The sequence below is a fragment of the Amia ocellicauda genome, chromosome 14 (assembly GCF_036373705.1).
Source record: "Amia ocellicauda isolate fAmiCal2 chromosome 14, fAmiCal2.hap1, whole genome shotgun sequence".
Lineage (NCBI taxonomy): Eukaryota > Metazoa > Chordata > Actinopteri > Amiiformes > Amiidae > Amia > Amia ocellicauda.
Genome location: NC_089863.1, coordinates 19,696,340 through 19,710,195, shown reverse-complemented (window position 1 = coordinate 19,710,195; position 13,856 = coordinate 19,696,340). Strand labels below are relative to the sequence as shown.

At 40.9% G+C, this 13,856-nt stretch overlaps 1 protein-coding gene across 1 annotated transcript; it reads right to left on the bottom strand.

Moving 5' to 3' along the window:
• Window positions 1-1,963: 1,963 nt before the first annotated feature.
• LOC136767832 (zinc finger protein 723-like) lies at window positions 1,964-8,773 on the bottom strand. Its single transcript, XM_066721865.1, has 2 exons — window positions 8,270-8,773; window positions 1,964-4,572 (listed from the first exon to the last, which is right to left on the bottom strand). The coding sequence occupies exons 1-2, from the start codon at window positions 8,532-8,534 to the stop codon at window positions 3,395-3,397; spliced, it is 1,443 nt and encodes a 480-aa protein (XP_066577962.1). The 5' UTR covers window positions 8,535-8,773; the 3' UTR covers window positions 1,964-3,394.
• Window positions 8,774-13,856: the final 5,083 nt, after the last annotated feature.

The window sequence follows — 13,856 nt, the reverse complement described above, 5'->3', positions numbered from 1 at the left end:
AATCTTCCAAAAATACTCTGCAGCCGGTTTAGAAAATGGTTCAAAGTTAAAGGAATGAATAGCTACATCAATATAAGTATTATATTACATGTAGGTATGTTGCCTTTAATGACATATTCAAGCCTCAGTCACAAGATACTGTTTCAATGACCTTGAGGAAGTCTTGTGCTGGAATAGGCTGCTTTGAACAGGATTAGAAACTGCAAGTAGATTTGATTTCTGTAGGGGCCCTAGGCAGAATATTTCCTGGATGTGTATGGGGGGGGGGGATGCGGACTGTGTTTTCTCCTGTGAGAGTGTTGCGGGGGGGGGTGCCGTTTGTGTTCTCTCCTGAGACAGTGGGGGGTGCTTTTTCTAATCTATATGAATGATCTGGACTATAAGATAGTTAGCAAACTTGTCAAATTTGCAGATGATACTAAAATAGGTGGCTCAGCAGGTATAATCTCAGCAGCACAGGTTATTCAAAGGGACTTGGATAAGGGAGTTGGATATTCAGCTGTGGACCGACACCTGGCAAATGAAATTCAATGTGGACAAGTGCAAGGTATTACATGCAGGTAACAAAAATGTCCACTATAATTACGCTATGGGAGGAATAGAACTAAATGAAGAAAGGCATCTACGTGGACTCCTCACTTTCTCCATCCAAACAATGCAGGGAAGCAATAAAAAAGGTAAACAGAATGTTAGGGTATATTGTCAAAAGTGTAGAATTGAGAACAAGGGCAGAAATGTTCAGACTGTACAATGCAGGGCCCCAGACTTCAAGAAAGATATCGCTGCTCTAGAGGCAGTTCAGAAGAGAGCAACTAGACTTATTCCAGGTCTGAAGGGAATGTCCTACTGAGAGACTGAGGAACTGAACCTTTTCACCCTGGAACAGAGGAGACTACGTGGGGACTTGATCTAAGTCTTCAAAATCATGAAAGGCATCGACCACATCAAACCAGAGGAGCTTTTCCAGATCAGCAGGGACACACGCACCCGGGGACACAAATGGAAATTGTGCTTCAAGGCATTCAAGACAGAAAACAGGAGACACTTCTTCACATAGAGAGTTGTCACAATCTGGAACAAACGCCCCAGCGATGTGGTTGAAGTTGAAAATTTGGAAACATTTAAAAATATACTGGATAGGATCCTTGGATCACTCAGTTATTAATAGACACCAAATCAGCACAATGGGTTGAATGGCCTCACATTTGTAAACTTCATGTTCTTACCTCTTGACATACCACAACCAGACTCAGGTTTTCCTATTATATAACTGTGTATACTTTCCAGCCCACTTTAAAGCTGTAGACTAGCCAAGGCAAATTGTACTGTGACAAGATCGGCTCCCTTACAATCCTATATCAACCATAATTAACCTTGTAACTCTGACAATTGCTCTATAGAACAAATGCAGTCTGTCACTATCAAGCATGTCCTTCTTCCTGTTCTCACAATTATCCCATTACCAATATCCAGCCCTATTTACTACAATCCTGGTTATCTTAAGTTTTCAAAGAGAGGTGAATGGCCTATTCCTTTCTATTACTCTTCTACAGATGAGGGGAGTTAAATTCTGTGGTGCTTAGTGTAAGCCCACCCTGACTTCTTTCCCTGTGCATTTATTAGAAATAATAACTTTAAGTCATGTAAGTTACAACATGAAACATACTCACCATCAAAGGTTGTTGGGTTTACAGCAAGGGTGGCTAACCCTGGTCCTGGAGAGCCACAATCCTGCAGGATTACTAGGTCTCTCTAAATGACCAATTAACAGATACCTTAAACAGAGGGACACTTTGCCAAATTAAGACCCACACTTGGTTCAATTAACACTCTGGATGGAGCAAAAGCTTGTAGACTCTGTAGCTCTCCAGGACCAGGGTTAGCCACCCCTAGTTTAGAGCAATCCCCTTCTGGCTGGCTTGACAATTCATAAGGAATACAATTTGAAAGGAATTCACAGAGCCAAGGTGGATCAATAAGACGTTTATTCAAGAATGGTCATAAAATAATATAAAGCAGCAGGTGAGAGATACAGGGGATCCCTGACCTCAGCAATGGTTATGAGCCCCCCAAAAACAGGTGTGGACATTTATAGGTCAAGCCCTCAAAACAAAATAAAGAAAATGTCCATATATGGGATTACTTGAAAGAAGACATTAATATTAACCAAATATTAATATGCAAGTCTAATAGATTATATTTGCTACTGAACAAACAATATAGATGAGGAAATACGATGCCTCTTTGTCATGCCCATTAGGTATCATTCCACCTCATTACTTCTGTGACCTTGTGAACTACTCCTATGAACAACAGGAAAGGTTATTGTTTTAACCAGTTTTACCTCATCCCCTGAAAGGTTCAAGGCAAGGAAAATGAAATGCGTTTGGAGCCGAGTGTCTCTGCTTGCTACAGGTTTCTCAAGACACAGAAAGAAAGGCAGATACAAACAGGCCCTGTCTGAGGAAATAAGTTCAAACCAGCTGCTGATCAATTCCAGCAGTTCTCACAGAGGTTACCATTCTCTGTCCAGCCTTGCAGCTGGTGACAGAGTGCATGTCCTCATCAAGACCTGATGTCAGTTTTGCAATTGTGTCCTTTGTAATTCATATAATAAATTAATTGCAGTTAATTTACAGTCAATTTTCACCATGCTTAAGATTTCAAAAATAAATAAACATATTATCCTCTAATGCAGTGTTTCCCAACATGACACCCCTGGGACAATAAGGTCAGCTCTTTACCCAACTGAAACAATTACATCCATGAATGGTCAGAACTGATATTTTTCCCCAGTTATAACAATTACACATTTTTACTTCTACATATTGACATAAGTCTTGACATAAGACATGAGGTCAAAGTTCTTGCCAACTGTTCGGTGAGATGGCTGCGGTTGTTTTCCTTTGGTCAGTTTTTAACAAAGCCAATCTCATATCATCTGCCACATCAAGTCTATTGCACGCTTTAGTTTTGAAGACACTGCCACACACCGCTAAGGGAGCATTCTCCCCAGGTTCGGAACCAGTGCTCCAATGGCTAACTTTGCTTACTGACCGTTACAATGTACTGGTTTACACTGTTTCATGTATGAGTTTTATGTATATTTTTGTACATAAGTAAATGCAAAACAATTCCAGCTTTGTGCTCTTATTAAGCAGGTGATGCCTCATAATTTTGATCCCCCAATGCATCACTTTGTATGACTTTACAACTTTTTTTACATTTGCTTGCACAACAATAACTCCGTTTATAATAATTTAAACAATCGATACAGATGTTTGCATTGTATAAATTTGAAATGGTAGAGTACTCCAGGAAGTTTAATGAACTTCAACCACACATGAACGAGACGTATCTACATGTATGATGTAATCTTCTTGCTTTACTTTTATTATTCAAGATTCTGTGATCCTGTGTGAATTCGCTGGTGAGATGCAAGTTGACCTGCAAGAATGAAACTCTTCCCACACTGGGAGCAACAGTATGGTTTCACTCCTGTGTGAATGCGCTGGTGATAATAAAGGCTTGCGGTTTGACTGAAGCACTTCCCACACTGGGAGCAGCAGTATGGCTTCTCTCCAGTGTGAACCCGCTGGTGAGATTGAAGACTACCTGCACGGCCGAAGCTCTTCCCACACTGGGTGCAGCAGTATGGCTTCTCCCCTGTGTGAATGCGCTGGTGAGATTGAAGACTTCCTGCATGAACAAAGCTCTTTCCACACTGGAAGCAACAGTACGGTTTCTCTCCTGTGTGAATGCGCTGATGATAATTAAGACTTGCTGCCTGACTGAAGCTCTTGCCACACTGGGAACAGCAGTATGGTTTCTCCCCTGTATGAATGCGCTGATGAGATTTAAGGTTGTTTGCCTGACTGAAGCTCCTCCCACACTGGGAGCAACAGTAAGGTTTCTCTCCTGTGTGAGTGCGCCTATGAATTTTAAAGTTTGCATAGTTACTGAAAGTCTTCCCACACTGGGGGCAGCAATGGCAGCCCTGATGTTTCCCAGTTTGTTGTGAGGGGCGGGTGTGTGAGCTGGAGGGTCTAGGACACACCTGTGTGTGCTGTGAAGGTGGGCTCTCATCCTTCACTGCTTCGTCATTCCCTCCACTGAGCCTATTCTGTAAGGCAACAGATTCTGTTTCATATAATCCATCTACAGGGAGCTCGGGTTCAGGTTTACCTAGGTCTCCTGTAATATTCTCCAGTTTAAGAATACAGAGGTCATCTTTCAGAAGTGTATGCACATCTAAATCCAGTTCATCGTCCTCCGTCTTAATGTGATCAGTTGCCACACTGGGTTCACACTGGGTTCCAGTAGAACTCAATTCATCACTACCTGCACTGGGTCCACACTCAGATCCCAGTGCCCAGAGTCCCTGTGATAAACCCTCAGTCTGTGGCTCTGCCTCCAGTCCCCTGAGCTCCTCTTCACCCCTGTGCTGCTTGGTCAGCCCCAATTTGTCTTCGCTAGCTATGGGCTCTGTGTCCTGCCTCAGACTGGAGCCCCACTCCTGCTCAGTGGGAGCCCTTTCACCAGAGTCTGGGAGAGCGCTGGCCTTTGCAGGTCCTGGTGGAGAGAAGACAGGAGAACAGCATTGAGAACAGTAGCTCATAGAACAGGCCACTAGTACAGATCTGAATAGCATCCAGGCACACTGTACAATGTATCTATACCAAATACTTTGTAAACATGACAAAAGCACTAAGTTACAAATATTGCTCAACATCACACAAACGGTGACAACTGTAAAAGCAATGCATGCATTTCATAGCGCAGCAACAACAGGGCTGAAATGCACAAACATCTCTAACAATTTCACACATACCAAAGTCATCACAAAAAAATAAAATAAATCAAATCATATTCATAACTAATTTACCAGCAAAATTTGAACACCTCTTTTAAAATGTGATGCATAGCCTATATAAAATCCTGGTCAAGGGAAGAGGGCTTTACATTTATGGTGAATCTTTTAAACTAGGGACCAGGGGGGCAGGGAGCTCTGACAATGGGAGATGTTCCACTAAGGAAAGAAAACAAAGCAAAACTGCTAGTAGGAAAGTTCTGAAATGTTTGTACCTCAATGCCAGGAGTATAAGGAACAAGATGTTAGACCTAGAACCACAGTGCTGGCCGGTGAGTATGATGTTGTAGAAGTGACAGAAACATGGCTTACAGAAAATGATGGTGATGAATACAAGTTGAAAGGATACACACAGTTTAGGAGAGACAGGCATAATTGAAGAGGTGGTGGGGTAGCAGTATATGTCAGAAATGAACTCAGATTATGTCCTGCTAATTAAACAATATTTGTGGGTTAAACTTTTGAATAAAAGATCTGGAGGATTAGTGGTAGGAGTGTGTTACAGACCACCCAACTCAGATATTCAGCAAGATGTTGCATTGTACAGTGTAATCAGGACTGCATGTAGCAAGGATGTGGCTGTTATAATGGGGGATTTCAATTTCCCAAACTTAGACTGGGAAAGCGCAGTTGGGACTACAGAAGCAGAAATAGAAATGGTTGAGATGGTAAATGACTGCTTTCTAAGTCAATTTGTCAGGGAACCAACCAGAGAGAGCGCATGCATTGACTTGATCTTTTCAAATGACCAAGATAGAGTCAGAGGGTCACTGGTTGGAGAACCAATGGCAAACTGTGATCACAATATGGTTAGCTTTGAGGCATTCTTAAAAAAAAAAAAAACAAGGACCAAGTCTTAAACAATGGTCTACAATTTTAGAAAAGCAAACCTTGAAGGTTATGTTATCAGCCAATACCATTATGACCACTGACAGGCGAAGTGAATAACACTGATAATCTCATTATCATGGCACCTGTCAGTGGGTGGGTTATATTGTAACTCTGACAATTGCTCTATAGAACAAATCCAGTCTGCCACTATCAAGCATGTCCTTCTTCCTGTTATTACAATTATCCCATTACCAATATCTAGCTGTATTTTTTTTCAAGAGAGGTGAATTGCCTATTCCTTTACCTAGAAGAATTGATGCTGTTTTGAAGGCAAAGGGTGGTCACACCAAATATGGATTTGATGTAGATTTTTCTTTTGTTCACTCACTTTGCGTTTAGTTAATTGATAAACAATCTATTAACATGTCTATTTTGGAAACCATTTTTTCATACCTGCCTAAAACTTCTGCACAGTACTGTAGTTTATTCACACTGTATTGTACAGACACCATGAGGCTTCCCCAGCTCTCCATTCTGCTCCCTCTCAACCTCATGCATATGCATGACACCACATTACACCAAAATTAAGAAAACTTGCACTTCCCTTCCCAAACCAGGATTTATTATAATTATTCTTGTTGTGGATCCTCAATGAACAACTCTAAGATATCAAGGCAACTCATTCCATACCCATTACACAGAATTCTCTCTTTGGTAGATCCATCACATTCAGTGCCAAATGTACTAGCTGAGGCACAAGCTGTATAGAAATCCGTAGCATGAGCAATATCATACGTATGTTCAATAATCCTATACCGCGGACAACACAAGCAAGCTCCATACACAATACCCGTCCCTGTTTGTCAACAGCATGGCACTGAATTTAACCAAAACAGAACAAGGGCAAACACACCCAACAGCATCAATATAGGTTAGCATCAAGTGCAAAGCCCCACAATGCCAACGCAAAAACAAATACATACATAACTAGACTAATGCATTAGGCAGGTCGGAATGGAAAGAAAAGCAAAGGAAAAACCTATCAGTTTAAACAAGACAGTGCAAAGCCACGGACAGTAAATACCGCTCGTGCAGTCCAGCCATGCCAAAACTGGTTTCTGTAGAAGAGTTTGGAAACAAAGCAACATGACAACTATTAATAAAGAAAAAACAAGAAAAATACATCGTTCTTAGATTCAAACACAATCTATATATTTCGCTTCTAAATCCAGGAACTGCGTGGGAGACTTCACGTCATCTTCGGAGCACATGCATGCATTTTGATTGCAGCTTGAAGTGCTGGTGGGCACATTTCTGATACCACCGTTCCCTGTTTTTATTCCATCAGGACAGCTAGCCTGTCAGTCTTATTCCCACAATTCATCATTAAGACTCATAGGTGTATGTCTATGGGTATACTCATTATATTGGAGCGACCTCACTCTTCTGGTCACGACCAGAAATGCGACTGAAACGGGAGCTTATATATTAGATCCCTTATCCCATTTTCACACCCTTATATATCCCCCTATCTGGTGACTCCCGTCCAATCACTGCTCTCCGGCTGCACCACCACGCAGACAATAACCCGCAAATATCCCTCCCTAGCCCAACACAATAACACACAAAAGCCACTACAAGATTTTATCATTGTTGCATATGCTATTAATTGCGTTTTGTTTAGGTCTCGAACAGGATCATTCATTTAATGTATTAATGAAACCTAAACGTGGGTCTTAGCATTCTAAATGTTTATTTGCTTAAAACCAACATATACAAGTATGATTTTTAACGGTGAAACACACATTATTAAATTGAAAATATAAATGAATTTGATTATTATAAATTATTGTAAAGAAGCCATCACAACAGTTTAGTATTAAGTGCCGCCTGACACTTTGTTTTACATTTGTCTTGATGTGTGGTTTGTTTATTGTATTTAAACTATTCTAGTATTAAAGTACCTCCACTAGTATCCTTTCATAAAGTGCATTTCTAATGTCTACTGTGCCCTATTGGGCTTTATTGTACAGATTTAATCTGGATTGTGTAATACATGTTAAACTGGCTGCTGGAATTATAGTTCCATTAAGTGGATGGGATGCGTTTTATTCTAGTGCTTTTGGTAACTGAATGAATGTTCAAGAAACAATGTCCACAACAATACTTGTTTTGATTTCCTTCAGGAAAGGTTTAGTGTTTTTGCGATACCAAGTATATCATTAAACGAATGGACATTTCCATAGAAGGTGTGCGATAAGATTTGTTTTATTATGACCTTGCATTTGTTTCAGGTTTCATTCACTCAAGGTTGTAATATTTGGAGAATATGCATGGAGTAAATTACATTATTAGATTTGTATTCGCTATGCGCCCCCAATGAACATGAATTTCGCAAATAGTTCTTAAATAACCTAACCTGTGCAACAAACAATTGCGAGTCTATGTTCCCCACTTGTGCACGCCTGTAATGCAAGGGATTATTGGACAGCACACAACTCTGCAGAAAGTGTCATAATAATATTATTATTAATAATTATTTAAACAATTCCATAGTTTGCCATTTACCGGTCTCTCTCCTCCCGGCTCCTCGGCTCTGCACAGGCGGCCCGTCCGCTCCGGAGCTCCAGTGACACACAGCCGCCTCCCCCGCCACCATGAGCTCCTGCAGCCTCCGCCTCAGCGCCTCGTTTTCTCTCTGTCTGCGGGTTATTTCCACCCGGGACTCCGACACCGTCTCTTCCACCGCCTTCCAGATCTCACACAGGGCGGCTCTCATCAGCTCGGCCAGCGCCGAGGACAGGCGGCCGCTCAGAGCCGCGGACACCGACATTGGCCTTCAGTGCAGAGCGATACAATGAAAACAAGCCTCCGGTTCAGATCATCTTCTACTCAGAGACACCGCTGTTGTTGTCAAATACAATGCGAATGAAACTGCAGTCAATGTCTGCTGTTATTGAGCTCGTAGATCATCTGTTGTTGCTTCTCTCGGCTTGAAATAAAGCGCAAACCACACCCCCGCGTCCGGCGCCGCTCAACAAAGAATCAGAGGAATTCCTATGACGTAACGCAGGATTATCTTGTTAAAGGCGGTGCCATCTTGGTTGGGTGAGACAACAACGTAATATTACTCTACTACATAATAGTCCCTGTGCTCTCTGTAACCTTGTTCAGATTCTTGTAGAATAGCCCACAGACTCACAAAAACGTGTAATTTCATATATATATATATATATATATACACACTCACCTAAAGGATTATTAGGAACACCTGTTCAATTTCTCATTAATGCAATTATCTAACCAACCAATCACATGGCAGTTGCTTCAATGCATTTAGGGGTGTGGTCCTGGTCAAGACAATCTCCTGAACTCCAAACTGAATGTCTGAATGGGAAAGAAAGGTGATTTAAGCAATTTTGAGCGTGGCATGATTGTTGGTGCCAGACGGGCTGGTCTGAGTATTTCACAATCTGCTCAGTTACTGGGATTTTCACGCACAACCATTTCTAGGGTTTACAAAGAATGGTGTGAAAAGGGAAAAACATCCAGTATGCGGCAGTCCTGTGGGCGAAAATGCCTTGTTGATGCTAGAGGTCAGAGGAGAATGGGCCGACTGATTCAAGCTGATAGAAGAGCAACTTTGACTGAAATAAGCACTCGTTACAACCGAGGTATGCAGCAAAGCATTTGTGAAGCCACAACACGTACAACCTTGAGGCGGATGGGCTACAACAGCAGAAGACCCCACCGGGTACCACTCATCTCCACTACAAATAGGAAAAAGAGGCTACAATTTGCACAAGCTCACCAAAATTGGACAGTTGAAGACTGGAAAAATGTTGCCTGGTCTGATGAGTCTCGATTTCTGTTGAGACATTCAGATGGTAGAGTCAGAATTTGGCGTAAACAGAATGAGAACATGGATCCATCATGCCTTGTTACCACTGTGCAGGCTGGTGGTGGTGGTGTAATGGTATGGGGGATGTTTTCTTGGCACACCTTAGGCCCCTTAGTGCCAATTGGGCATCGTTTAAATGCCACGGCCTACCTGAGCATTGTTTCTGACCATGTCCATCCCTTTATGACCACCATGTACCCATCCTCTGATGGCTACTTCCAGCAGGATAATGCACCATGTCACAAAGGTCCAATCATTTCAAATTGCTTTCTTGAACATGACAATGAGTTCACTGTACTAAACTGGCCCCCACAGTCACCAGATCTCAACCCAATAGAGCATCTTTGGGATGTGGTGGAACGGGAGCTTCGTGCCCTGGATGTGCATCCCACAAATCTCCATCAACTGCAAGATGCTATCCTATCAATATGGGCCAACATTTCTAAAGAATGCTTTCAGCACCTTGTTGAATCAATGCCACGTAGAATTAAGGCAGTTCTGAAGGTGAAAGGGGGTCAAACACAGTATTAGTATGGTGTTCCTAATAATCCTTTAGGTGAGTGTATATATATATATTACAAGGAGTCATTGGATACATCAAACCAATATGCCAAACTATATGAAAATAAAGCGGTAAATTACCCAACATGGAGAAATTAAGGGTATTTGTCAAATCAGCATAAACTATGCTGTTTGTGTGGTTTAAATGTTTCTCTGTATCAATTAGGACAGAATCACTGACTTTGCTGTTTTTTATTCCAGTCCTGTGTAAGAGCAGAAATTAACCAACAAGGTAAAAATAAGATAAACATTGGTTCATTTAAGGGTTTCAAAAGCCTTTTCTTACCAACACTGTGCACCATGCTAATATACAATTATAATTTTAAATGACTGTTTCTATTAACATAGGCAAGTACTGGGAACTTAAATTGTTAAAACAGTGCAGGCCCCCATAGTTTATTCTGATTTGACAAATACCCTTAATTTCTCCATACTGGGTAGTTTACCCCTTTATTTGCATATAGCTTGGCATATTGTTTTGATGTTTGATGTATCCCCGGACTCCTTGTAAATATATATATACACACACACACACTTCTCTGAGAATGTTACGGCAGAGTGTCTAAGAACCCTAAGGAAGTTTGAAGTGATTAATCTCAGGAACATGATTTCTTCTGTACCTTGCCTTTTGTGAAGTGTATCAACTGAAAAGGATTGAACTCAGGATCTCCTGCATTCCAAATGCACTTTACCACTGAGCTGCACCCCCATTCAGGATACACAGCTCTCAACCTTTGTAATTCCTTCAAAAACAAAGACTAGTTTTGAAACCTCATCTATACAATCCATGGGCTTAGGTTTAGGGGCGACGGTGAGCGGACTCACCCATTGTTGAGTGAACATAACATAGTCCCCCTCAATGATGCATGCACAGCTCCATACGTGTATGAGACAGGAACATCAGAAAGTTAGCAAATGAGAGGAGGCCATTTGACCCATCATGCTCGTTTGCTGTCCATTAATAATGAAGTGATCCAAGGATCCTATCCAGTCTATTTTTGAATGAGGTGTCTTCCCCAATTCTGAAATGAAACCTACACCTCCACTAGAATTATTCCAAAACCTGACTGATTGGTTTCATTTCCAAGTACCTGCTGTTAAACATATGAATGCCCTGATGCATGAATTTCAATGTACTGGGTAACTGGACATGTACAGTACTGGATCAAGATCATAAACCAAGGCATGAAACGTAGTTCCCTTTCAAATAGAAACACAGCTATTACCGAATGGGAAGAGCCTTCTGACCTATCAATCAGTGAAAGTATGTACCAGTACTGCCCAACAGGGGCCCTGCTGACAGGAGGGAGACCCACCCCTGGCGTCTGTGAAAAGTCTCCTCCTGACTGCAGCTCCCTGCCATTTCTTCTTTCACCTGTCAGTGAATGTGCTCATGCTTTCACTCGCAACTGCTTAAAGCTTGAGAAGTGCGCTCACCTGCTCTTCGGAGTGCGGTAAAAAAGACCATTGGGAGATCTCTCGCAGCTATGGTTGCAGTCATCTGTGGCTGACACAGGTGAAGCCCCAGGACAAAGAGAAGTCCGTCCTCCTCGATGCTCCCATCACCCCGGGTCAGATGTTCAGAGAGACGATGGACTTCTCTATCAAGCGGTCGGTGAATGCAAAGGAAACAGCGTCCAAATATGCTGATCTCCAACAGGCTAGACAGTAGCCACAACAGCACCTATGCTCATTTAGGATGTCACAAATACTTTTTGGATAACTTAGATAATAGCATTTCTACCAATTGTGCTAATTACCATATGTGTTAATTATTAATTTGTATGATTTTAGGTATGACTGGAGATGGCCTGACTCAATTGGATTTGATAACAGAGTATTTCAGAAAAGGCTACACCTATGATGTAATGTTAGATTTTCTAAAAACACACCATAGAGTATTAAGAACCTTTCTTTAATGAAGTGGAGAAGCAAATTCAATCTTTATTACGAGCTCGCGAGTCCCAATGTCTCACAAGCTTACAAGTCTGTCACAGATGTATTCACAGATGTATTTATCATCTTCGGTACATGTCCAATCAGAAACTGAAAATCCACAAACAATCGCTAAAACTTGTATCTTGCTGATCCAGTTCAACTTGTTGACCTAGTTAAATTTGCTGACCTAATCCAATTTGCCAGTATCTTAATACTAATGTTGAGACCAGATCATTTGAGTTAATATTAATCATTACACTTGCTTCTTTGGAGTATCTTTCAGTATGACTAAGCATTGCAATTACACCTGTTTAAAAGAAGTGAGGACCTTGTCAGCTGTTTGGCTACAGGATGCTGTTTCAGGTGTTAAAGCAGAAATACCAGTTGCGTGTTAGAAGACATGATGTAATGAAGTTATCTGAAATGAGTACATCCGGAACGTTTGTCAGGCAGAGGAGACAATTCTGTAGAAGCAGCTATCATTATGTTTGGCATGTAGATGGAAACGACTAATTTAATCCTTATGGGTATGTGGATGCATGGATGGATTTCGAGAAAGATTTTATGATTAAACTGGTCCCACTAATAATAATCAGGTGGTAATTGCCTCCAACTATTTGAAGTGTGTGTCGGACCTCAGCATTGTATCTGTGCGTTTGAGAATAAACCTTGGCACTGAAAATGGAATAATGGCTGCAATGCAAAGCACACTGACCACTTTTCAAGTCACGTTTACATATATAATATAATCCTGGTGGGCAAATTTTAGAAAACAACGGTAAAGTTATAGCCAATACATGTATCCTTTTTGTTGTATATGCAATAGATAAATATGATTACATTGTGCAGTAGTTGTGCACTCGATTGTTATTCAAATGCATAAATGCATTTATATGAACTTTGGTACTGTAGATTGCCATTTCCTTGTTTTTGTACTTTTAAAATAAACTTTGCATGTAATTTATTAACATTCAAATCCCTTTCACACAATATTTTTAAAACAATGTGTCATACAAGTGAGTTATGTTGTCATGTCATCATATCTTCAGCACCAAGTTTTGGATGGAGCTCCTAGACTTGAAGGATGCAGGCCATTTCAATGGCAGCCATGAACAGAAGTGTTTTCTGTGCTTTGCTTTTGTTAACATCCTCCAAAAGGATTTAAATGAATACAAGCTGCTCTGCAACCAGTACAGAACTAGACCTTTGAGAATGTCAGCTTGTCCATCTGGAATTCCTAATGAGATATTTAACCTGCTGCACAGGTCCAGTTTATTTTTTATAGTACTTGACTAAACAAGTGGGGAAACTATTTCTAATCTTAGCTTCTTATAACAAACCAACTGAAAACAAAATGCCATACCAGTGTTCTTTTGTAGTTTTTAAAATATTATTTATTTTGTTTTAGCTAATATTTGAACATTAATTAGATTTATCTTGAGTAGCAGTGCAATTGTGCATGAGGACAGGACAGTGAATCATTGGTGTAATTGTAATATCCTATTTAGGTTTCAATTGAGGGATTGTGGATATGGAGTGTCTGAAGAACAGCTTCAGCAACTTTCAGCTCACTGTGCAGAGATTTGCTTCTGTGAAAGAACAAAAACACTTGCAAACCCCACTGACATGTGAATGTGCCCTAGACTTGTATTTGAAATTGAAAGAAATAGCTAATGTGTAAAGATTAGTTTCAACGAATTAGTGAAAGGGGCATACTAACAGACTAGGCTTGAAAGAAAAAACAAACTTGTATTT